This window comes from Seriola lalandi, unplaced genomic scaffold, assembly GCF_002814215.2.
Source record: "Seriola lalandi dorsalis isolate HSWRI2012SDOR001 ecotype SW California unplaced genomic scaffold, Sedor1 jcf7180002054692, whole genome shotgun sequence".
Lineage (NCBI taxonomy): Eukaryota > Metazoa > Chordata > Actinopteri > Carangiformes > Carangidae > Seriola > Seriola lalandi.
The window spans coordinates 1,272,913-1,296,593 of record NW_019525245.1 but is presented as its reverse complement, the minus strand read 5'-3'; the positions used below and the strand labels follow the sequence as shown (position 1 = coordinate 1,296,593).

Sequence of the window (23,681 nt, the reverse complement as noted above, 5' to 3'; positions counted from 1 at the left end):
TGTATATAAGGCCTGGTTTTGCATCAGATTTATTTATTTACTTTTTTTTGCTGTTTTCTTTTTATTGGATAACTCAACGTCTGTGCCCTGGGACACAGACAGTTGAAAGTCTGCCACTTACTTTATATTTGCACATTTGCAGCAGTGTTGATCAATGTGTACTACCCCTGAGACATGAAATTAAATTACATTAAATTAGACTTCACATCATAATAAACTTTAGCATGACTGTAAGCACCAAAGTGCACTACAGTTTCTCTGTTTTGACCTCCGATCTCTAGTAGGTTCATACTCTCACAACTTAGATGTTATATGTTGAATTCAGTATAGATCCATACAATAAGACTGGTCTATGAGATCTTTATGCATATGCTTTATGTATAATGCTACAAGGGTTTTCCCCTCAAAAACAAAGAGAAGAATTCATAAACTGTAGAGTCGGGGAAGATTCCATAGTAATTATAGTTTTCTTGAATTTCTACTGGTCAGTCCAATAATCATCCCAGGGTGTGATTAACAGGGTGTCATGGAGAAATTGTGTATTAGTTGATAAAAAGGCAAAAATAAATTCTGGCTCTGGCACGTCTTCTGGCATAACATCATAGCAATTCCTGTCAAGTTCTACAGGACCTTGATAGGAAGTTTTTTCTACCTAAATTTTATGCTATTCTTAATTTGTCTTTTTTGTAAATTAGTTTTCAAGAATTTCTTGAGTGTGCTATTTCACTATGTTCCAGCTGGAAGTAATCTGAGCAACAGATTCGAGAGTAAAGAGGCAGAAAGAGTGCCTGATGATGGAGTGGGAGGAAAGGAGAGAAGGGGGTGAGGGAAGGGGGGAAGGGGAGAGAGAGCTAAGCGGATGGGGGAAGGGCTGTTTGTGCATGCTTCGAATTCCTTAGGTGTTATCAGCATTGCCCGCTCCATAATTGTTCCTTTCGAAGAAGAAAAAAAAAAAAGTACAACATTGCAAAGCTTCCTTTCTGAGGTTGGAGGGGCGCTCTGTCTATTGTAAACAATAGAAATGTTGACTGTTTTCATTCAATAATTATAATTTAAAAGTCTCTAAAACGAATTAAAATCCTTTTCCATATTTCTGTTTTCAACTTCTTGTTGTCTGTGACTGGACATAGAATTGTGATTAAGCCATTTAAACATATTGATTATTAATCTAAGTATTATGATAGTTTTTTTTTATAATTTTACACCTCTGCTGGTTTCTCCTTCATTGCAACAATAAAGGGTTACCATAGTGTGTCAATCCACCCAAGACCGTCCCGAGCATTGTGATAATACAATCTTCTCAAACAGCACTAAAGAGGCTTCCATGCATGGGCAAGATTAGCAGTTTCCTGTTTGATTTCTTCAGAATGAGCTGATGAATAGAGAGGAATGATAAAGTGATTACTTGAATTTTTTTTTTTTTTTGCACAAATTGTCTGCAGTGAGTTCCTCATACTATGTTCCTGCTGAATAGAGACACACTGCATTGGTGGGACACAGTATTACACACACACAGGATGTGATTCTGGGAACTTGATTGATGAGGTAATCCATCTGGCTCTAAAGCAAGGGAGGGGAGGAAGAGAGCACCAGCGAAGGGAGGGAGAAGATGAGTGATGATGTAGGTCCATATCAGGATCCAGTTTAGAGATTTATGCACGTGCCTGTCCAGTTATGTGTATGTGCATATCTTAAAGTTTGGTCTCTTGTCCCCTCTGAAAATACCAGACTTAAATTAGTTGGTTGGTGAGAAACATCACATGTCTTAACAGTATCACAGTGTGAGAACCAGTACCGCCCTGTTCCTCCTCTCTGGACTTCAACCTGGCTTCCATCACAGCTGCAGTGAACTGGGCGGAGGTGCATCATGGGCCTTAGCTGTGGATGAAAGAATGACGCATGAAGTGCTTGCTCCAGTCATGACACAAACCAGATGAATGTTGTTTTCACTTACTCCGACAATAAAAATTTCCCTGGAAAGAAACTCACCAGCGGAGCAGGAAGAGAGGTCTTTTAGCGGGAGACTAATAACCAGCAGTTCTCCCTGATTGTTAAGACTGATGGTTTTCCATCCTGCGGCGTGAAAATCAATCTCACAAGGAGAGAAACGACTGGATCAGCATCAGTCTTTTGAGAGAGATTTGTGAGGAGAAGAGGAAGTGAGAGATGCTTAGCTGCAGCATACTGTTGACACTTTCACACTTTTGCTCACTGTTACCTCAATTTAATATTTAACATGTTGTCATGCCAGATTTTGGGGACTGCTATGGTTTTATTTGAAATAGAAATGTCAAAATGTTGACTTTTCTTCCCTTCACCTTTCACATTCTTCCTGTGCTATTCAATTTTCATTTAGTATGATACTATAATTTGAAGGCTCTCTGGTGAAATGGAGAAAATCAAACAAGGCAAGGTAATCAGGTTGTAACGACTTGAACTGAATTGCATCTGAATCCCTCTGAACTACAGCGTCACACATGAGTCATTGGACAGATAGCTTATGATGTTACAACATGATGCTGCAGCGGCGCAGATCAATACACCAGAGCTACAGATGGCAGAGAAAATTGCTCCGAAAGGAATGAGGTGAAGTTTTAATGCTGTGCAGATTGTCAGAAGAGTGAAAGATGTGTGTATACAGTATCATTGAGTCACTTTCTGATGACTGAAGGGTCAAATATCAGCATAAGCTATTAAAGCTGATCTCACTGATCCCTCTCTCTTTCTCTGTCTCTCTCTCTGTCTCTCTCTCTCTCTCTCTCTCTCTCACACTCACATACACACACCTCACTTGAGGAGAAAAGATGACATATAAAAAGAGTGATCAAAGCCCCTGAGGAGGAGCCAAGGCTGAAGTGTAACACATGAGAGCCACAAATGATGGATGTCAACGATCTGACGATTTTAGCTCTTCAGCTTTCACCTGATAAGAGTTTTATAATAAGAAACTAATGGAAATATGTTGTCCACGACCTAAGATTTTAAATATAACGGGTATTGTTAACATTTTCGATAGATCCACTGTTTTACTCGTGCTCCGTTTCACAAAAAAAAAGGGAGACAATGTTACAGGAAATGCAATAATAAAACAAAATAAAACAAATCAGGGAGTCTTTTCCGCTTACTGTTTTGAATGTGCTCTAAGGTCTAATCTTAGAACATGAGATTAAAATGAAAGTGTTAGGGTAGTATGTTGTGTGTCTGGGCCCTGAACTGCTCTCTGTTAGGATGTCTGTCATCTGTGTTATGCTTCCATCTGCTGGTAGGTTGTGATAAACACCACCACACAAATCAGTTCCCTCATTGCAAAACAGTATTACTGCGTAGCCCTGTGCTCAGCCGTGTCAGTACGTGTTCTATGTCTTCACACTATCAAAAAATGTTTTAAGCCAGTGGTTCCCAACGTTATATAATAAGTAGCCATGTCTACTTGTGACCCTTTGTGACAGGCTGCATGTCAATGAGTTGTGAGCAGATCAATCAAAGAGCGGTTTTCCAGTTTCAGGTTTGTTTAAATTCAATAATCTTTGGACAACCGAAGCCTGAGAAATGCTTAAAGCATTTCAAAAGAAAAAGCAAAGATTAAGTAAAGTAAAAAAAAAAATTTAAATCACTCTGAACCGTGATAATCATCTTGCAAGCTGTTAGATTTATCTGGTAACCCCTTGTGGGAGTCCTGACTCCCAGGCTGGGAACCACTGCTTTATCTACTCAACATTTATTTGATCTTTATTGCATGTCATTTCTCTTACAATCTGTGACATCTGTCTCCTCCTCCATCTGACCCAGCAACCCCAATGAAGGCTCAAAGTGCTACAACTGTGTGCTGCCTGGCTGAAAAACATGCTAAATGTGACAGAAATCAGACACTAAAACACATCATCCCTGTGGCTGATGAAAGTAGCGTATTCAAAGTCAATGTGAGTGATGTTGGTGCTGTGAAAACAGAGATAAGAGAAACTAAACAGTAAAATTCCACTGACGTTGGGGAAACAGTGCCATCCTGAGGGAAACTGGACACAGAATTATGTAAAACATCACTGTGCAAAAGTGTGCGTCACACATGTGCTCATCTGTGGTTTGTGCGTATGTGGGTTGTTTTGTGTTCTGTGTATGTGTTTGATGATGTCTAAGAAGTTAAAGAGGACTACTTAGTTTCTTTAGTTTTGGTTCCCCTGTGTCTTTCCCTGCTTTTTCCCTGCATGTCTGTTTTTAGTTAAGTCAGGATTGCGCAAAAAGCTTCTGGTATGATGACATTTTTGGACTGAAACTCAACATTTGATAGGTTGAGAATTAGTGTTGTGTTTCTGTTGCTATGTAAGCCATGCTGCAAGCACTAAATTAAGCACTTCAGCTCTTGCCAAAACACCCCAGTGCATGTAAAAACAGTAAAGGGTGGAGAGAGAATGAGGAAAAAGAATCCTGATTGAATTAACATAGAACAAAGCTTCTTTAAAGTGGCATCTTGTCTGCTGCAGCCTCATCTCAGAAAATGAAGCAGTTTCATCAAAAGAGCATTATCTCTTCTGGCTTCCAGCAAAGTGTGAGCTCAATACGTGTAATAGTCCTGAGGAGCTGAAATCAAGATAAGATTATTGAGATTATAGTGACGAGTGGCAATGACATCCTCTTTCTCTAAACAGCTCAAGTATTTTGGAGGATGTTTACTATGAACACAACTTATTATGTGCCAAATCTTTTTTCTCGTTTGTATTTTATTAATGTCAGAATCATGTCTGAAAGAGACATACTTTTCTGTGAGACTAAAAAGAATGCTAAAGACCAAACAGTCAGTTAGATAGTAGAGTCTGTTTTTTCCTCTTTTGACACAAAGGACCTATTGTTCTTTGAACTGAATACTGGCAGTGTAGACCCACTAGGTGTCAGTGCTGTGCAGCATTTCACACACGGGTCCAGGTGGCTGTTGGGGTCAAAGAAATACTGTAACGCTGTCGCCTTTCGTTGTTCTTTTTTTTTTGTATAAACAGTCTAAACTAATGTATAAGTAATAATATGGCAAAATTGAAGGAAAAATTGAATGTCAAAAGTGTACAAGGAGTATGCCTCTGTATGAACAGGATCCACATCTTTTTTTGAACAGGTAGTTTAAACTGTTGGAAAAGTAACGTAAAGACCAGGAGAACGAGGAGATGTGAAGACTCCAAAATCAATGTCGCTAACCAGAGGTTGTGGACTGGCACATTGAATCGTGACTTCGATTCAAGTCAAACTTGGATCACAAATAACGTGATTTCAGATCTTATGTGGAAAAAAAAGAAAAAAGAAAAGGAAAAAGTCTTCCAACTCGACTTTGACACCATTAACTTGTGACTTCACTTTGACTTCAGCCTTGAATGACTTGTTACTCTCCCAAAGCCCAGAGCAGAGGAATCTTGGCCAGACCAGCAAAATATTCAGAGCAGATGTTCAGGCCAGTGTTTAAAGGCTGAGGCTCAGTGGAGCTTGATGTGCTTTTGAGCGAGTGACATTAACTGAACGACATGGTTGTTTCAAGAGTCCTTGTACTGTTGGGAGAGAGGAATAGAGAGAAAAGGAAGTGCTGTATGTGTGTGAGCTTGCATCAAATGTTTCATTTTATGATAAACGCCTGCTTGTGTTTGCAAGGACATTTTGTTTTGAAAACAGCCCAAATCTCATTTCCAGTGTAATTGCTATTGCAATCGTTTTTTAAGTGTCTCTCCAGGAAAGCATTGGAATATGTGTCACTTTTGAAATGCAATGAAGCATTTACTATTCATGGGACAAACAAACATAAAACAAAACAAATCAAGGGGCATATAAAAAAAACACTTTTTCCATCTTCATCATGTAGCAGTCATGGCGCAGTGTCTTTTTATAACAGGTCAAAATGATGCAGTCAACCCAAAGATAAGCGTCTGCTGTTTTTGCGAAGTACTCCAAAAACTAGAAGTATTTGCCCTTAGCCTTGGCCTTTTCTTAAAAACTGTTTTTGCCAAGGTTTTCATTAACAGTTAAAACTAAGCTTATGTGTCTGAGTTTACATATTTCCTCGAGCAATATAACATCTGTCAGACAATTATCCTAAACATCTGTGGAAATAAAAATCTGCAGAACAAACTAAGCAAATTAGGAGAAAAGGTGGTCTCTCCTCCTGATCCAGCTGTTTGACCATGAGATCCATTATATTTACTTTAACTCTCAATCCCACTTATAGCTACTTAGATCGGACTTTACTTTGAAAATTAAAATTATATGCACACAAAATTGGAAGATGGTTATCTAATTCACATTAAATTTTGGGGTGCAATTTAGGGTTCAGTGTCTTGCTCAGCCATACTTTCCCATGTGGACAGGGGGAGCGAGGGATCAAACCATCAACCCTTCAATTAATGGATGACCCACTGCACCACCTGAGCCACAGCAAAATTTAATTAAATCAAATTAAATTAAATTAAATTCATCAACAATGCTAATGAGTCCCACTTAATAGCTGTAAGTTTGTGTGCTCTACATAGTTTAGTGTGGCAGTTTGTATAAGATTGATGCAAAGAAATTATGAATTCAAAATATCATTGTGATCCTGCAGTGTCCGACTGTTGCCTGGAATCTTAACAGTGCATTGCAGCAGTGACATGGACAACGTGTTGCAATGTTTTCCAGGAGATTTTTATTTGGTTCTCAAAGGCTAGTTAAAAACCAAACATTATGCCAGGATTTGTGACTGACTTGGGCGCAGAGAAGGGAAGGTGGGGTGTGACGTTGAACCTGGCATGTGGTACAAACTAAGAGAGCACCAGCCTTTGAGCTGTTGGGTTGGAAATATTTGTACCTTATTGCTATTATCTCCTCAAAGGTGAGGGAATTGGATTTGGGCTGAGGTTGGATTGTTAGTGCATATGTACAATTGGGTGTCATCAGCATAGCAATAGAGATTAACATCTCATATTAACATTTTTGCCTGATAAATAGCAAGTAAAGTTTGTTTGTCTATGAGCCAGAAACTGCCATGTTGTTATTTAAGAAGCTGTGAATCATGGAATTAGCACTCACATCAAGTAGAATCAGAAAAATAGGCTTCTCATTACAAGACAATTTGTGATCCTAACCAGTGGTTTTTCAGCCCTGTGGGGGGAATATAAATTGCACAGGTAGCACAGGGACATTTCTTTTGCCCACCATGCCCACCAATTTCTGTTATTGGCACCTCTAGCTTGGTCGTACGTCCCAAACGAAACACCATTTATTCTGCAGTGTTTGTTGGTGGGAAGCCAGTGAAGGATCATGTGATTGTTTCTGTACCGATGCTCCCTACAGGTTGACTTACAAGTTGAAGTGGGTGACAACGAAATCAAGTTACCTCATTATTCTATATTCTATAATATCTGTAATGTTCATTTTCTACCATTTCTTGTTGGTATCACAATGGGAAGGAATTCCATGGGTGCTGAAGGCAGAGACCATGCATCAGTTGCTGCTCATCATGGCTACCACCAAACTGCACAGTAATCCCAGTGCAGCATCAGATTTTTGAGGATTGTATTTCTCTTCTAAACTTTCTTAATGGGTTGACAAAGAAATTCCAAAGTCTCCTCCAAATGTCACAGAATGCAACTTTCCTTTGAGTGGTCATCAATATCCCCAAAATGAATTTGCATACTGCTCACTGGAATGTTGCAATGATAAATCCTCTGTGGATATTGCATCTCATTTGGGGAGGAGGTGTACATTCAGCCAACAGTCAGCTGCATGTTCGGAAGGAGACAGTCCATGACATCTGAGTGGGATGAATCCAGATAGTATCTTATCAAGAACTCATAAATCATTGAAGTTCAACAGATCCAAAATAATTTACAATATTACTGCCAAATGGAAAAGTAAATGGGAATCCAAGGGATTAGACTAAACAGAATGCATACTGAATTAAATATGTGCCTTTTACTTTTCATTTTAGAGTAGTGTTGTTTAATTACTTTTGAATCCAGGAAATGATTTCCCTGTGTTTAAGCTGTATAACCAAATTGATTTTGTAAATGTCACCCTTGAGGAGCAATAAATATTTATCTTATTTTGATCTAAAGATTTCAAAGTGTTGATTATTCTTATGAGATTTCATTTTCCTTCATGGTTTGTTTTTGTTATTTATAAATCAACTTTTAGATGTTGGCCTATTTCATATATATCAATTCATAATTTTTTATATAAACCTTCCTCTTATATCAGGACTATTCTGATGAATAGCTTTATAATTTGATGCATAGATTTTTTTTCTCCATTTTTAATAAGCTTTAATTTTTTTCCCTTTCTGGTGTCTAATTAAATACTGATTATAATTGGTTAGCTGCTTTATAGCCATTTGCAATAATCTAGAAGTCCTCCATACAGAGGTTAATTATTAATTTGTGGGTTGGATTGCTAATTGCAAGGGGTGCAGACATAATAACTTGATATGGATACGTGATTCCTTGATAACTAATCAAATAACCAATTCGATTATATAGTATTTGGTGGTCATTTAAGATTTTATTATTATTATTAATTAGGATATTGTTATTATTAATATTATTATTAAAAAATCATCATGATTATCATAATGAAGTACTTGCAGGTTAAATGAAAAGACAAAAAATGGATGTGAAAGGGAAATAAATGAATAAAATGCCACATAGCAGTTGCACTTAATGATTCAATCCAGGACTGAGACAGTTAGTGCAGTAAGTTTACGTGACAGTGTGGTTTGGTGGAGGTGGAGGTGGAGTGGATGTGGGGTGTCGGGTGCTGGAGAGAGAGGGGAGGGCCAGTCGAGGCACTGCTGCTGCGACGTCACTCAGACCGCTGACTGACTGGGCTCGGGGCTTCAGGCTCAATCTGTGGCCAGAAGCAGCAGCAGCAGCAGAGGCGGTGGGGAGGAGAGGAACGTTTGATCCACTTCTTTATTTTCTCCTGCGGCTTCTTCACTGGGGCAAGGAGAACAAAAGACGGACAACTGCATGATTAGAGGCGCCAGCTCCTCTTCATCTCGACTGCAAGCCGGGCTAGCTTGATGCTCAGTTCAGCCTGCTAGCAGCCTTTGTGACAGGGCTGTCCATGCATCCGAGCAGCCCCTGAAGCAACCCTGGGCTGGGAGAAGCCTCAGCTTTTTTTTTCTTTTTTTTTTTTTGCCTTGACAGTCTACAAAAAAAAATCATCCTCCAAGTGGGCAGACAGCAGCAGCCTCGTCAGCTTCACTGCGCACCCACAAAGCGGATTTCCAGTGAGGAGCATCACCGCCTGGGCACGGTTACACGTCGTCGGCTGTCTGCAACCTCCAGCTTGACAGGACCAAGGCGCAATTGATGACTAATATTCTTTCAAGATAGAATACAGTGTTGCGCACCACGGCCAACATGTTGGCAACAGGATTGCTTTTCCTGGGATTGTTGCACAGTTTGGAAGTAATCACTCCAGCAGGGGCTATTGATGGTAAGCAGATCTGATTTAAGGATAACCTGAGTCTTGTAGAAAATACTCAGAGGGGAAAAAAAAACAATATAAATGTGTTCATGCTGATTATCGCGGGATTTGTTGTGTTCTGTGCCTGCATTAGCAGTAAGAGTAGACTGTTCCCTGAAGGGATGACTGCTCGACTTGAGTGAAGCAACGTGGAGGGGATGAAACCGAGGCGAGACAATTACAGCGGTCTTTTGTTTCTGTCTCCCAGAGCCACATGTGAATATTGCAATGTCACAGCAGTGATCGCACGTTTCCTCCTGCCCTCCGCTTGGATACAGACGCTCTCACACATTTGCACTGACACAGTGATGAAACTGTAGCATAGGCCCCAGTAGCTCCTTAAACCACTTGTTTACATGTAGTGAATACGTTAATTAAAACAAGGTAAAGGCAGCAGTCAGATACATTCGTTTTTAATGTCTTCAGTGACAGAGGGGTGTCATGGCTTTAAAAAAAAAGTCAGCTTTGGAGCCTTAATCTGTGGAGCTGTAATGTAACTATTGTGTCTGGGCTTCAGTCAGTTCACGTTCAACAGTTTTCAGTGAGTGGTGTACTGATGTGTTGACAGCACTGGTGCTATTCCTCAACCAAACAACACAGTAATGTTTCTACGACCGTTTTTTAAGCGTGTTTGTGGTTTTTACCTCTTGTTGGAAGGAGTTTTCTGTGGTGCAGTTCAATATGTAATCACTACAGTAAGTTTTCATCATGTATGAACTCAGGTCTTCAGTGCTGCCATCGATAGTTGCTGTATGTGTAGCACTGTGACATTGTTGTGAATCAGTATGATTGTTGAGTTTATCACCTGGGCTGTACAGGCTAGGACTCCCCAACTGCCAACAGTCAGATTGTGATCTGCAGGCAGATAGTGAGCAGTTCAAAACAGCTCCCCCTACGACCTTGTGAACACACACCTTCACAGCCTGGAACAACTTCTGGAAACTATTAAGCCTCACAGTCCCACTCACCCACTCCTGTGTTTGGTAAGAAAGGAAAAGGGCGTTATCGAAGACAAATTTGTTAAATTCTTTGCAGGTGAACGGAGAATGTGGGTTTATTTTTGCAAAGATATATAATGCTTCACATTCATGCAGGGAAATGTCTGGGACCTGGGAATGAATACTAAACTCCTATAGGAATATTTTAAGATGACTTTTCCTGTTAGAAAAAAAACTCATATAAGGAGCACTAGTTGCTGTAAAGCTAACCACGTTTCTAAATTTGACATTTCATTAAATTCAGCAGGATTTTAACACGCATGACTGATTCAAACCACGAGCCACACTTGGTGAGATTCATCGTCAAGCCATAAATGCTTCCCTCCCGCCTTTGAAGTCAACTCATTGCACTTGGCAATCCAGTGCTGTGAGCTTCTTAGGGAGCAAAATCCACATAAATTACCACCTTGAAGATAGACTTGGATAGCCTGCAATCACCTGCAGTCTCTTCCCTCCTCACCAGTCCACAGCAACAGCTGAGAAATCCTGATTCAGAACAAACTGCTTCTGCATCGATGCGCTGTTATTGTTTTTAGTGAAATTTTCCTCCCTCTCAGTGTTAATGCCTTGATTTGATGAGTCAGCCTTGTGCTGGATACCAGAGATCACCAACCCTTATCTTTACTTGAAAACCCAGTGGGATGCAGAGAATGCTCTCCTTGCCAGAGCCTCTTAAGGAAATATACTGAGATTTTTTTTTTTTTTTTTTACAGTTGACAATGCTGAATGTGAGATTTGCCATATAACTTTTACTGGCTAGCTGTAATTGTATCACTCCAGTCTTACCAGACATCAGCCAGTATGGCATTTGTTGTATACTGTAGGAAGCTATACTGCATGGTGCCTGCTTCCCAGCCTAGCTTAATTGCTTTTTTAACCTCTTTAATTGCCTCTTTGATTTTTAGGGCCCTTTGAACCACATATGCTACTTGTAAATTTTTTTTCAAACTTGCCTTCAACTTCTTTTTCCATTTTCTAGACCTCTAAAGATTTTCTCTCACTGTTTCAGTACTGTAGCCAGCAAAGTCTCTGGGCCACCAACAAACCCTCAGTTTAATTGGGTCTAAACTACTCTTTGTTTCCCAGAGGATACCTCCACGAACAGTCTCAGATTGTTCAGAAAGCGCTGCTAATTGGGGGGCCAGTGGAAAAGGCCCTAATGAAAGAGTTCACATCGTTTCATTCCATGAAAGTAATGTCACTGCAAAAGGAGATCACTGGTTCTCAGAAATGGACAGTCCTTTTCCCTGAGACTTTTAGTGACAGACAACTTCTATAGAAAATAAAAATGAAGAAGTGCGCTTGAGGCATCTGGGTTCATTTCAGCTCGAATCAGTTACATTATTTTTCATGCCGACATCTATTGATAGTCTTCTCTATCTGAAATGCCTTCTTCCTGCTTCCTCATTTCACATTTCCTTATTTTCCCCCTCCATTAAATGTTCAACTTGTTCATTTAAACCACATCCATGATAATAAAAGTAGCAATGGCTCCTTGTGCCTTAATTAAACTCACCTTCCAGTGATTCTCTTCTCCTTACAGTTTTCCCCCTGTGAACCTCTGAGCTGTAACATTTGGTGATGGAGGCCTTTAGAACCGGCCCCAGCAATTTGGTTGTTTTTGTTTGGTTGGTTTTGTTTTGGCCCTGTGGATGTCATAGTGATGGTGGTCACTATGACATCCACATGGCCAAAAGCTTACCACTTGCCTGTTTGCTGACAACTGAAGGCAATATGGAAAACAGAATACATTTGTTAGGTCCTGGTCGCTGTTTTGGCTTAATGTCGAGCAAGAAACATTTCATGTAGATAACAGATGGAGAGTATACTATAAACACATGGTTGATATCAGTTAGTTGGTTGCTGCTTAAATAAAATGTTACTTTAGATAATGCAGCTGCCAGTTCAATAGGCAAATACCTGATGTGAAATCCAGTGTCTTGGAATTGCGAAATAAGTTGCTCACATTCTGAAAAGACTTGCAACACAGTGTTTTGAGCCTCAAAGGAATAGTTTGACATTTTTGGAAAATATGCTTACTCACTTTCTTGACGAGAGTTAGATGACATGATTGATACTGCTCTCGTGTCGTTCTGTTCAATATGTAGCATATCGGCAGCCAGTAAGCTTAGCTTAGCATAAAGACTAGAACTACCTTCCCTGACGGCTCCTCTGAGGCTACATCCACAATACTACGTTTTCTAGTTTTCAAGCACTGAAAACGTAATCTTTTGGAAATGCTGCCGGCCCCTTTTTAGTTTGAAAACTCCTGGGTTTTAGTCTGGACGGGTGAAAATGGAGACCTTTTGGAAACGATGATGTAGACACCCACGGTCACTCCCTGATTGGGTCTTATCTGCCTCGACTATAAGAGGTGAAATTACAAGTGTTACTCCCCTTGTTGTCTTTGCTAGCAGCTGTTGAGGAGTTAAATTCTGCATTTTAACACTGCAGCTGTCTTTGTTGTTCCTCGTTAGTAGTATTTTTTTTTTGGAACTAATCAACAGCAGAGTAGACAGTCTGCTTCCTGTTTACACCGGCTCGTGCATGCCCAGTGTATGTGATTGCTCATGTATGTATGCGTTTTCAGGCGTGATAGTATGGACGGAGATCATTTCTGATAAGGAGCTAAAACGGTCGTCTGGACGGAGGTCGTTTTCATTTGAAAACGCCATTCTAAAATGAAAACGTAGTAGCGTGGCGTAACCTCTGGTAGGACAGCAGTATTCGTTTGTACAAATTAAACAAACAAAATATTATTAGTGATTTTAGGAAATGCTGGTTGTGGAACAGAGCCAGTTTAGCTGTTTCCCCCAGTTTCCAGTCTTTATGCTAAGCTAAGCTAAATGACTCCTGGCTCCAGCTCCAATTTTATCATCCTACTCTCAGTAAGAAGGCAAATAAATGTATTGGACTATTCTTATTTTTAACTGGAAGTAGCAAGGTGCTTCCAACTCTTGTCATCTTCTAAGAGAATTAAAAATAAAAAAAATTGTATTTTTTTTTTTTGCAATTGCCTGAAAACACTGCTTAAGTCTTTTAAAAGCTGACATCTATTTTAGCCTAAGTACTTACTGGGTACATGTGAGCAAGCTTGTCAGAACAGCCCTATGACCCACTTTAGAATTGTGACACACTGATTGAGATACACAATCTAGATGGAGCCATTTAAGGATAAGGAGATAGGACACGGTCTCAGGAGGCCCTCAGAAAGAAGATGGGCTGAACCCGGCAGAGGATTTCATGAACATGCACACATATATTCACAATACATTAGCCAGCAACTTTTGACACCCTCTATGCCACAAACCTTTGATTTGTATATTAGACCAAAATCTGTCTTGCTCAGTAGTTTATGAAAGTCGAAGTGACTTCCTGCATGATGACCGAAGGTTTAACATCACTCATGGAAGGTGATGCCATTTTTTCCCCTCGTTTTATACATTAGGGAGCCTTGAAGCAAGTGTATTGAAAACAGAATAATGTAAAGTCTTATTAATGAAAGTTAGAATAGGAAAGACAGAGCAGACAGTTGAGTTTAAAGGTATTAATGACCCACTTGGGAGCAGCGCAGACAATCTGTGGATACTATACTGACATATTATCACCTTTTAAGTTGATATAGCAAAGCAAACTTGTTGGCTTGTTGCCTATTTGCATGTCCAGCAGATATGAAGTAACATTAGTGTTCCTTTGGAGTGATGCAAATGGCCACCTGATGAATTTAAGTCCAATAATTCACTTTCTTTTTAGCCCTGTAACTATTTTCACCAGCTAGCTGCTAACTTCATTTGATTGCCATTGGGTGCTGACCAAGTAGTGTTCAGGTACAGGTACCATTGGACATTTAAAGCTTTAGACAAAGATACTGTCAGAGCAGTGAGGGTGAACCAAAACAGTAAAGCTGTGGCGGAGAAAACCAAAACAATGAGCTCAAAGACACTTTAAAACTCTGTAGAGCTAAGGGGAGCTGCAGAGATGGGTGATCATCAGCTGTGGGTTCATCACTTTGAGCGGCTTTCTTTCTCATACAGGTCATATTGTCAATATAAAAATATTGGTTATAGCAGCTTTAAATTTGTCCAAACACACCAAATCCAAAACAGTGAGGAGAAGTATTTTGTCTTCTAGCTGCTTTGGTTAACTTAGCGTTAGTCTAAGTGTGAAGAAATCCAATTACTTTGGTTTTTATTACCATAGCTCACTTGAATTTTTGTGTGAAAAGCACTTTAATATCGAGCCTGTGCACTTTTCTTTGGCATATAGTTAACAGAAGAAGCGACAGACATTGCAGTTACAGTGTTACAGCAGCAGCCATTATTATCTGTCTGGGAATTATCTATTTAAGAGATCATACTCCCTTGATAACCCAGCTGATAAATTTGTATCTGCATGAGTAAAGATTTGTACAAGAGAGAGAGAGGAAAGGTGTATGTGCCTAAAGAAACTTAATTAGTGATGAAGCTGTTACTCCTGATCAACAATGTGTCACATATACTGGCCTTCTTCCTCAGGTGAAAGTGATTTCAGCAAAGTGTTTTCTTTAAGGTGCTGTGCCACAAAGACTTTTGTGAAATGTCCAGACACAGCTGACTTGTTTTTCCCCACTTTCACACACAAACCGTCTGAATGACACAGGACAATGAGCACTCATTCAGCCCACGTTTGAGCAATCAACACAACCCAGTGGTCATGATTAAAAACGTGGCAGCGCCATATTCATATAAGGCTTGAGTTAGCCTCTAGTGAGTTCTGTACACATCACTTCTGAAACTCAGACATTGTGCAATTTTGTGGACTGGACATTCAAAGATTGTGCAACTTTATTTTATAGAGTTTTCTCTTAAGTAACCCATGTTCACTGATTCATGCTGAAGCCAGGCAGTGTCAGGGTCGGGTCGGCTGACGTGTTGACCCGTTCACACCAACAGCAAACATGGGTTTAACTCAGGCCTCTGTGTCAGTCTGAAAGGACTTCTTGTGTTGATGATTTGTGCATCAAGCTGTGACCCTCATTTGTCAGGTTGCTCTTACGTGTGGCACAATAGGGGCCGTGTGACATATTGCTGCTGCATAAGATCGAACCGATGAATTTATTCAGATCAATGAATGCACTGGATGAATCCCAAGCATCATATTACTTGCTGTGGCAAACATTGTTGAGCTTCAGCACCAGATAGAAATTGTCATTCCCTGTTTATAAAATGTTTCCCATCTTGGTTCCTCCGCCAGATAAGCTCCAGTCTATTTTCAGCATCTGCCCATACAACAGATGCGTTCATTCACATCCATTTAAGCTTCTGCTACAGGATTTTTTCACTGACATCCTTTTTTTTTCCACCGACAAAAGTGTGATGCAGAAGACTTGTACCTATTGTAGATTAAATGTGAATTCACTCCCTGTAGAAAATTGAAGCAAACAGACAGGCCCCATTCTTCCCCACAGTACTTCCTTATAAAGCACTGTATGCACTGTATCTAGTCCCCACAGCTCCATCGTGGTGAACTTTTCCAGACTGCGAAACTCTGACATTAGTGGTCATTATTCATGCAAGGACATTGATTTAGATGTGTTTCCAAACGTATAATCCTTAACACAAAGTACCCAACCCTAACCTTAACATAAGCCTAATTGTAACAGTAATCCTTCAAGCAGGCAGTCACCCTTCACTCGGGGGCGAAAACCTCCTCACATGGCCTGAAGTGGACCCACTGCTGTTATTTCTGCCTCCTGCTACTGCACATGAGAGATATTTTTAGGTCAATACTTGACAAACATTTAAAGGTGATATCACAACCAATAAACCTCTGTGAATATCATTGTGAATATTGCACAACGTTTTCAGGCAGTCAGGCTTTTAGTGAGGAGGATTTCCCACACTCAACTGCATGTGTGTAGGAAGTGTGGACTCTCTGATTATGTGCATTGTGTGCTTCTGGGAAGAGAACGGGCGGCTGCTTGCTCTTCTATTATTAGCCGACACGCACCATAACTAAATGGAATATATTTTACAAATGTTACGGAACATTATTTGAATATGGTGAATGTGAATGTGTGTATCATCCTTTCTCCTATCATCTTACTCTCTACCAGAAAGTGAATAGGCTTTTTTTCCCCCTTAAATGTCAAACTGTCCCTTTTTAATAGAATTTAGGCTTATTGGAAATATAATGTGTAAAACATCTGTCATGGCAGCAAAGGTCAGGCTCGGATTTAAATCTGTATAACATTATGCACAGTAATCAGTGATGGGATCTCTTGTTCAGCATCACAAGTTCATGGTAAGGAGCCCTATTCCTTAGCTGTAGGTGTCATTAGCAGTTAGAGGTGCTAAGGTTGTTTCAGCACATGGATAGTGAATGTGAAAGAACGTTCTAGAGATTCTAGTCTTGTTCCATGAAACTCATGCGTCACACTGAGACTTGGAACTTGTACTGGTCTTATGAAAAGGCACTAAAGAATTTCATATAATCTTCTTTAATATGTTTCCCTCAGTGGCATGCTAAGTAGGCTTAATTGTCATTTTTCTCCCCGTGCAGCTACGTACGGCGTGTGCTCTGGCGGTTGGTGTTGCAAAGGGATTTGTCTAAACTGACTAACTTGATAATGGCGGATCGCACCTATGTGGTTTTCTGCTTCGTCCCCACTCCGCCGCCGAATTTGATTTAATCCATATGTGGAAGTGAAGGAGGTCGTAGTAGCCTCCTCTTCCCTCTGAGCTCCAACACCGAGTCTAGTGCAAATAGCAGTCATGGTTGATTACCACTCCGGGGTTGTGACATGGTGAAATCTCAGTCAGACATCCAAATAGCTCTTAATTAAGTTCACATTTGATTACTCTGCTTTGCCTAATAGGTTCTGCCTCTCAATACCACAAAGGCTTGTGTAGACTAACTGAGTCTGACCTGTAAAATCCAAACAATCGCAGGCAGGACTGTGTTGTCCTGCATGACGGAGCTTCATTTTACTTGGCAGCTTTCGCCAGACATGAGCACATTCCTGATGTTAATTCTCCTCAGTTCTAAGTGTATGCATAACACACACTTATGTAGACTTACAAGCACACAGACTGTCTTAGAAAACTCACAAAGTGTCTCATAAAAATAAGATTCGTCCAGGAACAGCCAGGCGGGTACACAGGCAGACAGAAACCTCCTCAAACTTTCACTCATGTTGCTATTTTTTCCAAAATATTGATATAATAATGTGGATGAGTTCTATGAAAACATGATTATGCTTTGTCATGTTCTCTCTTTTTCAGTCCATATCTAAATTCTGTCTGAATCTTTGTTCTCTCATATCACCATTCAGTCACTAGTGAATAGACTTCCACAGCTCCTTCAAACTCTGCCGGAAAGGTTTATTTAAGAGGCACAGCTGGGGCCTCTTTTTCTCTGTTTTGTAACATGACAAATTGGAAAACTTTTTTTCCCTCCCTCTTCTTTCTTCTCACTCTCTTCCATTACAAAATCCCGAAGCGTTCGTGCCTGGGCTGTGGAGGAGGATGAGGAGGTGGCAGGCCGCAGCCAAACCAGCAAATATACTGTAGACTCTTCCCTCATTTTTGGCCCTTAGCAAACACCCCCCACCCCCTTGTTCAGCCGCGAGGTCAGGAAAATAGACTCCTGCCCCTCGCTCTCTTTCTTCTTTACCGCCCTCTCTTCCTATACGTGCTTGTTCTGGCTGTTTGCTGTCTCATTACTTTCCAAACTCGGTCTCGATGAGGGCATTGTCTGCAGAGGGCTGTAATACCCCTGGACACGTAATATTAAAAACACATTTCCCACGTAATATTTTTCATGTCTGAGTTGTTTGTCATCAGTTTCCGTCTGAATCGCGGTTGTTTTGTTTTTTTCTGTTGCATTATGTCAAGATGTTTAGTCAAGTCAGTTAAAGTGGTTCTATTCTGGTCCCTGGATCTCAGTAAAGTGTGTATCAAGGTTTGGCCCAGTGGGTGTCAATGTCGAGATGATTTACATACAATTCAAGCTGTTTATCTTGCCCTCATATAAACCTCCCTCTCCTGAATATTTGAAAACATGAAGGAGCTTTATCCCTTCCAGCAGCAGAGAATTTGGGACAGTAGGACCATCCTCACCCTTTCACAAACCCGTGAAGTGTTTTACTGGCGTGAGTACACGCTATCTTCGGTAGACTAAACTTGATGTTTTTTCTCCCAGCAGACATTGCAGTAGTCTCTGTAAGCATTTTGAATAATTCACTATGCAGGCACTTCAGCCAGCACACCCACCTGGTGCTTTTGTGTGGCCTGCCAGTTTTGTTATTCTCAATAGTTTTGGATGAACCAGCAGCACCAGTTACGATTATCCAAAAGCTAGAAAGCATCACCTCCTCAGTTCAGAGGGAATGTAGCCTGAGGAAGTTCATCCGGTCTGTGTGTAGTAAAGGAAAGCAGCTGCTTTCATGTTAAAGCATGAACTTTATGCAAGCACAAAATATTCTTATGAATATGTTGTATTTCTCCTCCTCCGTCCTTTTTGATCTGTAATAGTCATACTGACGTATGCACGGTGTGGATGTGAGTGACTTGAGTTCACTAAAGCCAAGGGAAAAGTCAGCTCAAGTATTTCACCGGTAGATTCCAGATTATGAACTCAAAATGAGTCTGTCAGAGTGACAGATCTGACCTCAGGATAGTCATCCATAACGCTGATGTGAAATATTCTGCAAAAGTTGAGTAGAGTTAGATTTTTTTAGCCATGTTAAAAAAAAACAGGCTCTAGAGATGGCATTGTCCATCTGTCAGTCCTTCTGTCCACCACTGAAGTATCTCAGCAATTGTTGCATGAACTGAACTGTGTCTGACTTTTCATAGACCACCAACATCAGGCTCAAATTGATTTAATTAGTCTGATATTTAAGTTTTCAAATTCCTGCGAAACTAGCGACATCTGCATCAGCTTTACTTTGTATTTTTAATGCTAACATATGCTAACATGCTAAACTAAATCGGTGACCATGGTAACCATTATACTAGCATCAGCATGTTATTACCAAAATCACAACTTGTTACCAAAGGTGACCGGGCCTTCGCTGTTCGGGCTCCTCGGCATTGGAAATCCTTGCCTGCAGATCTCAGGCTGGTAAACTCTGTTTCTTCTTTTAAACCTTTTCTGAAGACTCACTTTTATCGCATGGCCTTTTATTGACTGTTGTTTTTATTGTATGTTTTATCTTGGATTTTATTATTTGCATCCCTGTTTTTATTGTAAAGCACTTTGTAACTTTGTTTTTGAAAGGTGCTATATAAATAAAAGCTATTATTATTATCATTTTGAGCATACTAGCATGTAGTGCTTAACTTAAAGCACCGTTGCAACAAAGTTGAGCCCCACAGAGCTGCTAGCATGGTTGTCGACATTTAGCCTCGGTATACTGAGGCTGATAGATGGTTTGCAGACAGTTAACTGATCCCTGTTGGTCTGGTTTCTGGTGTGCCTCCACTCTGAGGATTGAGGGCTGGGTAAGTTACAAAACAGCAGATCTAGAACTGGTACAGACTTTCTTGTGCAGGGGAATTTGAATTGCGGCTGCCCGGTTGAAGGAACGTCTCCCTGCACGGTACCTTTACACGAGCTGGCTTTGAAGACTGGATTCCATACTGCTCAGGCCTCCTTTCAGCACCACTGTTGACACCACTTTAAGTCCGCCTTCAGCTCTACCACTGTTGAGTGGTGTGCGATGAGGCGGTAGTCTCAGTGTCTGCTGGAGCTTTGTAGTGCCCCGGTTGATCTCAGAGGGCAGACGGCCAACTTATTTATAGCTCTGATGTGGGTGTCGGAGGAAATGGGGCTGTGGCTGGGGGCGAGGCTTGTGTTTGCCTTAGTTGAGTACTCTTCTTCCCGACATCACTGAGCTCATCATGGAGCACTAGCAGACAGGGGTGGGGGCAGAGTGCAGTGGATGTGCAACCGGGCCCAAATGGCGATGACCCAAAGCATTTTCATGCTGCCTCCACTTTGGTAAACACACAGGCAGCTCATTGATAGCATGTGTGACATTCCTCCATCCCATCTCAGTATCCCGGCCCAGCTCAGTCTGTTCTCAGGTCCTCAGGCCTGTCCCCAGCTGTGAGAACCCCCCCCCCTCCTTTCACCCCTTCACTTGAAGTTAACACCCACCTCTCCATTTGCTCTCATTGCTGCAGTTCATCTACTTTTTCTCTTATGCCATCCTGCGTCATATCCATCTGTTTCCCCACTTTCTTTGCTTCATCCACTTCCTCACTATATCATTTCCTTTTCAAACAAAAGACAAATACCTAAGAGATCTGTCGTAATGTGCACCACATCGCAAAACCTTGAAAAGTCAGACAAAGCCTAAGTTATGTTTCGCTACAGTACAGATATCACCTGGATGTAGTATTTCTAACCAGATAAATCCAAAGCTAGCTAGATAAATCCAGCCAGGCAAGCTTAACTGTGTTAACTGCAGGTCTGATTAAACCATAAACCGCTTTCAACATTTATCTTGTTTCATGGTCTGCCACAACCTGCAGTACAGATAATGTTAAAGAGCAGGAGAGTCTCTTGTTACTCAGCAACATACATTCTCTGTCATTATCATCTGGGCTAGACTTACATCACGCAACACAAAATCAATAAATGCAGATGCAAAAAAAAAAAAAAAAATCTTAAAAATATATACATGCACCCAGTGTCTGAACAGTAAAGTCCACTTACAAACTGTCTCTACACACTGTAAAGACAGAATACAGTTTTGTGATCCAGGTGTGGATATTTGTCAAACCTTTCATTTCATACCTAACAGCGCTGGCTGAGGAGTAACGGTACACGTGTGCGAATAGAAACTCCAAGGCATCAAAAGACTGCAGAGCCGTTGAAGCTGACTATCAGCTGATCCAGTGACGATCCCGCCGTGCTGTCGTCATCAGAAAAGTGATGGCACTTTAGATGACGGCTGAGAGGAAAAGATGTCTCATTTCCTTTATTTTTCTTCCCTTGCTAATTTACCTCGCATCTCTCCTCACATCTCGTGTGGAAGACAGTAAGCACCCAAAGTCTGTAACTTGCCTCCCTGACCAAGCAGTGTGGTTTGTTGCTTCCTGGAATCTCTGTGTTTGAGTTTTTTTTTTTTTTTTACAAGTGAAAATTAGACGAGGGACATAAAACCAACAGTGGAAAATCGTGTGCAGGGAGAGGATAAAAGGCCCAAAAGAGATTTTTCATTACCGTTGCCTAAATTGTATAAAACAGTATTCACAACGTTGAACAAATATGCATTTACGTTCATTGCTACTGTATATTTTTAAGTCTAGTTGTGATTGGATGACATGGGACTGACTTTAATGGCAGGTTTGAACATGGCCTTTGTCTCCAGCTAGCTGAGGTGGCGGTACAGTAACTCTTCCTGCTGCATGGCTTCACCTTCAGCTAGCTAACCTCCTAACCCACTTCCCCTCTTCACTGATATCCTCCTGTCAGCATCTCGTGGTTAAGTCTGAGGCAGGTGTGTGCTCTTCCCAAAGCTATTATGAAAGCGAAATTAACAGCGCGTTGAGTTCAGAACATGTCGGCGTCTAAATAAACAATAGACAATAGACGGATGCACCACAGCTACCTGCTTGCTATGGCTGGTGTTGATACGTCTAAACAAACAAACAAATACACAGGCGCGCACGCACCAAAGAAGAAGGATGAGGAGCAAAGAGGAAACGCTGTAACACAAGCCTGGTTGCATTTCATGAATAATTCAAAACCTTGTGACTTCTGAGACACACACACACACACACACACACACCAATCGCAGCGGTACAGGGAGGAGGATAAGTGAGGAGTGTGCGAATGTGTGCAGCAATATGTCAGGTTGAATTCATGGTATTTAGGTTGAGTTCCATTTCAAGATTCCTTTCACTGCTGAAGTTTGAGGCCAGCTTCAAATGTAAATACAGTCATCCTGTTTATCCTGCTTCATCCCATCATCCACCCCTATTCTACCCCCCCACCCCCTCGTCAAGCTGTATGCCTAAATATTCTAAAGGTTACAATATCAACACTCGTCTACTCACCACACTTCGTGAAATAACAATAAAAATGTAAATGATCAGTCGTATCAGAGGGCTGAGGGTCGGTGGAAGAATAACTGCTGATATTCCCGCGTAATGACGGAGATGAAAGAAAGGAATGGGAGTCGAGTATTTATAAAAAGAATTAAAAAAAGTCCTTTTGTCGGCTGTAGAGGGAGAACAAGGCGCAGAGAGAAACATGAACTCAGATGATACAAAATTAGTTCACTCACGTGTTAATATGTTAATAATGTGCCTTTGTAATCTTCAGTGTTGGCTAGTAACATGCTAAATAAGTATTTCTTCTTTCATGAGTGCTGAAAAAAAACATACTGCAAATCACTGCAAGTGTTGGTCAGGTTGATAAGCAGGACTACAAAAACCAACTTCCTGTTCACCTGCATGCACCTGTCCTTTTCACCTTTTCACAAGTCTCCTGTGCCTCCTTTGCAGTGTGAAGTGTTAGGAACACAGCCTAACATTTGGTAGGTGGAAGCCTCCCTAATGGCACAAAAAGTAGCTTAAACTATACTAACCCACTCAAATCCATTTTTACCCACCCAGTTGAAGAACAAGTACCGCAGTCTGGCAACACTGCCTCCAAACCGTAGGCTGGCTGTGTGTTAAACCACATGAAATAGTCCCGTCTGTTTGACATTGCAGGAGTTGCAGTTGTTGGAAAGCACCTATAGAGCTGTTCAAATAGAGAGTTATTACTCCTGCTGATCAGATGTTAATAAACCTGTAGTTTAGGGCTTGTTTATGTAACCAGCAGAATATGAATAATGAAGTCTATGTCTAAGTATCCACTGGTGTCCTTGCTTTTCTTTGCTTTTCATTGACGTATGTTTAAACGGACAGTTTAGAGGCTCAGATCTGCTCTCCCATTTTCCACTCGAGTTTGTAAAACCCCAAGTTCTGAGTTGAAAATATAATTTACTCAAGTAAATCCAATTATTATTTTCTCTCTCTTAATTTTCTTGTCACTGTTTTTTTTTTTTTCCTGACAGAAAGTGTGAAGTAAGACGAGTCACCACTCACCAGTAGCCTCCCCTGAACGCCTCTGGGTGACTCAGCTTTGTTGCTTGTGTGGAAACGTGTGTGTTGTTCTGACTGGACTTGAATTAGTGTGGGTTCGAATACACCCCCGCCCCCCCCCACCCCC

At 40.8% G+C, this 23,681-nt stretch overlaps 1 protein-coding gene across 1 annotated transcript in view; it reads left to right on the top strand.

The window, feature by feature from the left end:
• The first annotated feature begins 9,189 nt into the window (after window positions 1–9,189).
• Window positions 9,190–23,681, top strand: part of LOC111667743 (low-density lipoprotein receptor-related protein 1-like) — a 90,223-nt gene continuing 75,731 nt past the window's right edge. Inside the window, exon 1 of the mRNA XM_023423515.2 lies at window positions 9,190–9,441. Coding sequence (XP_023279283.1) covers window positions 9,366–9,441 — 76 coding nt within the window. The 5' untranslated portion in view covers window positions 9,190–9,365. The remainder of the gene's footprint in view (window positions 9,442–23,681) is intronic.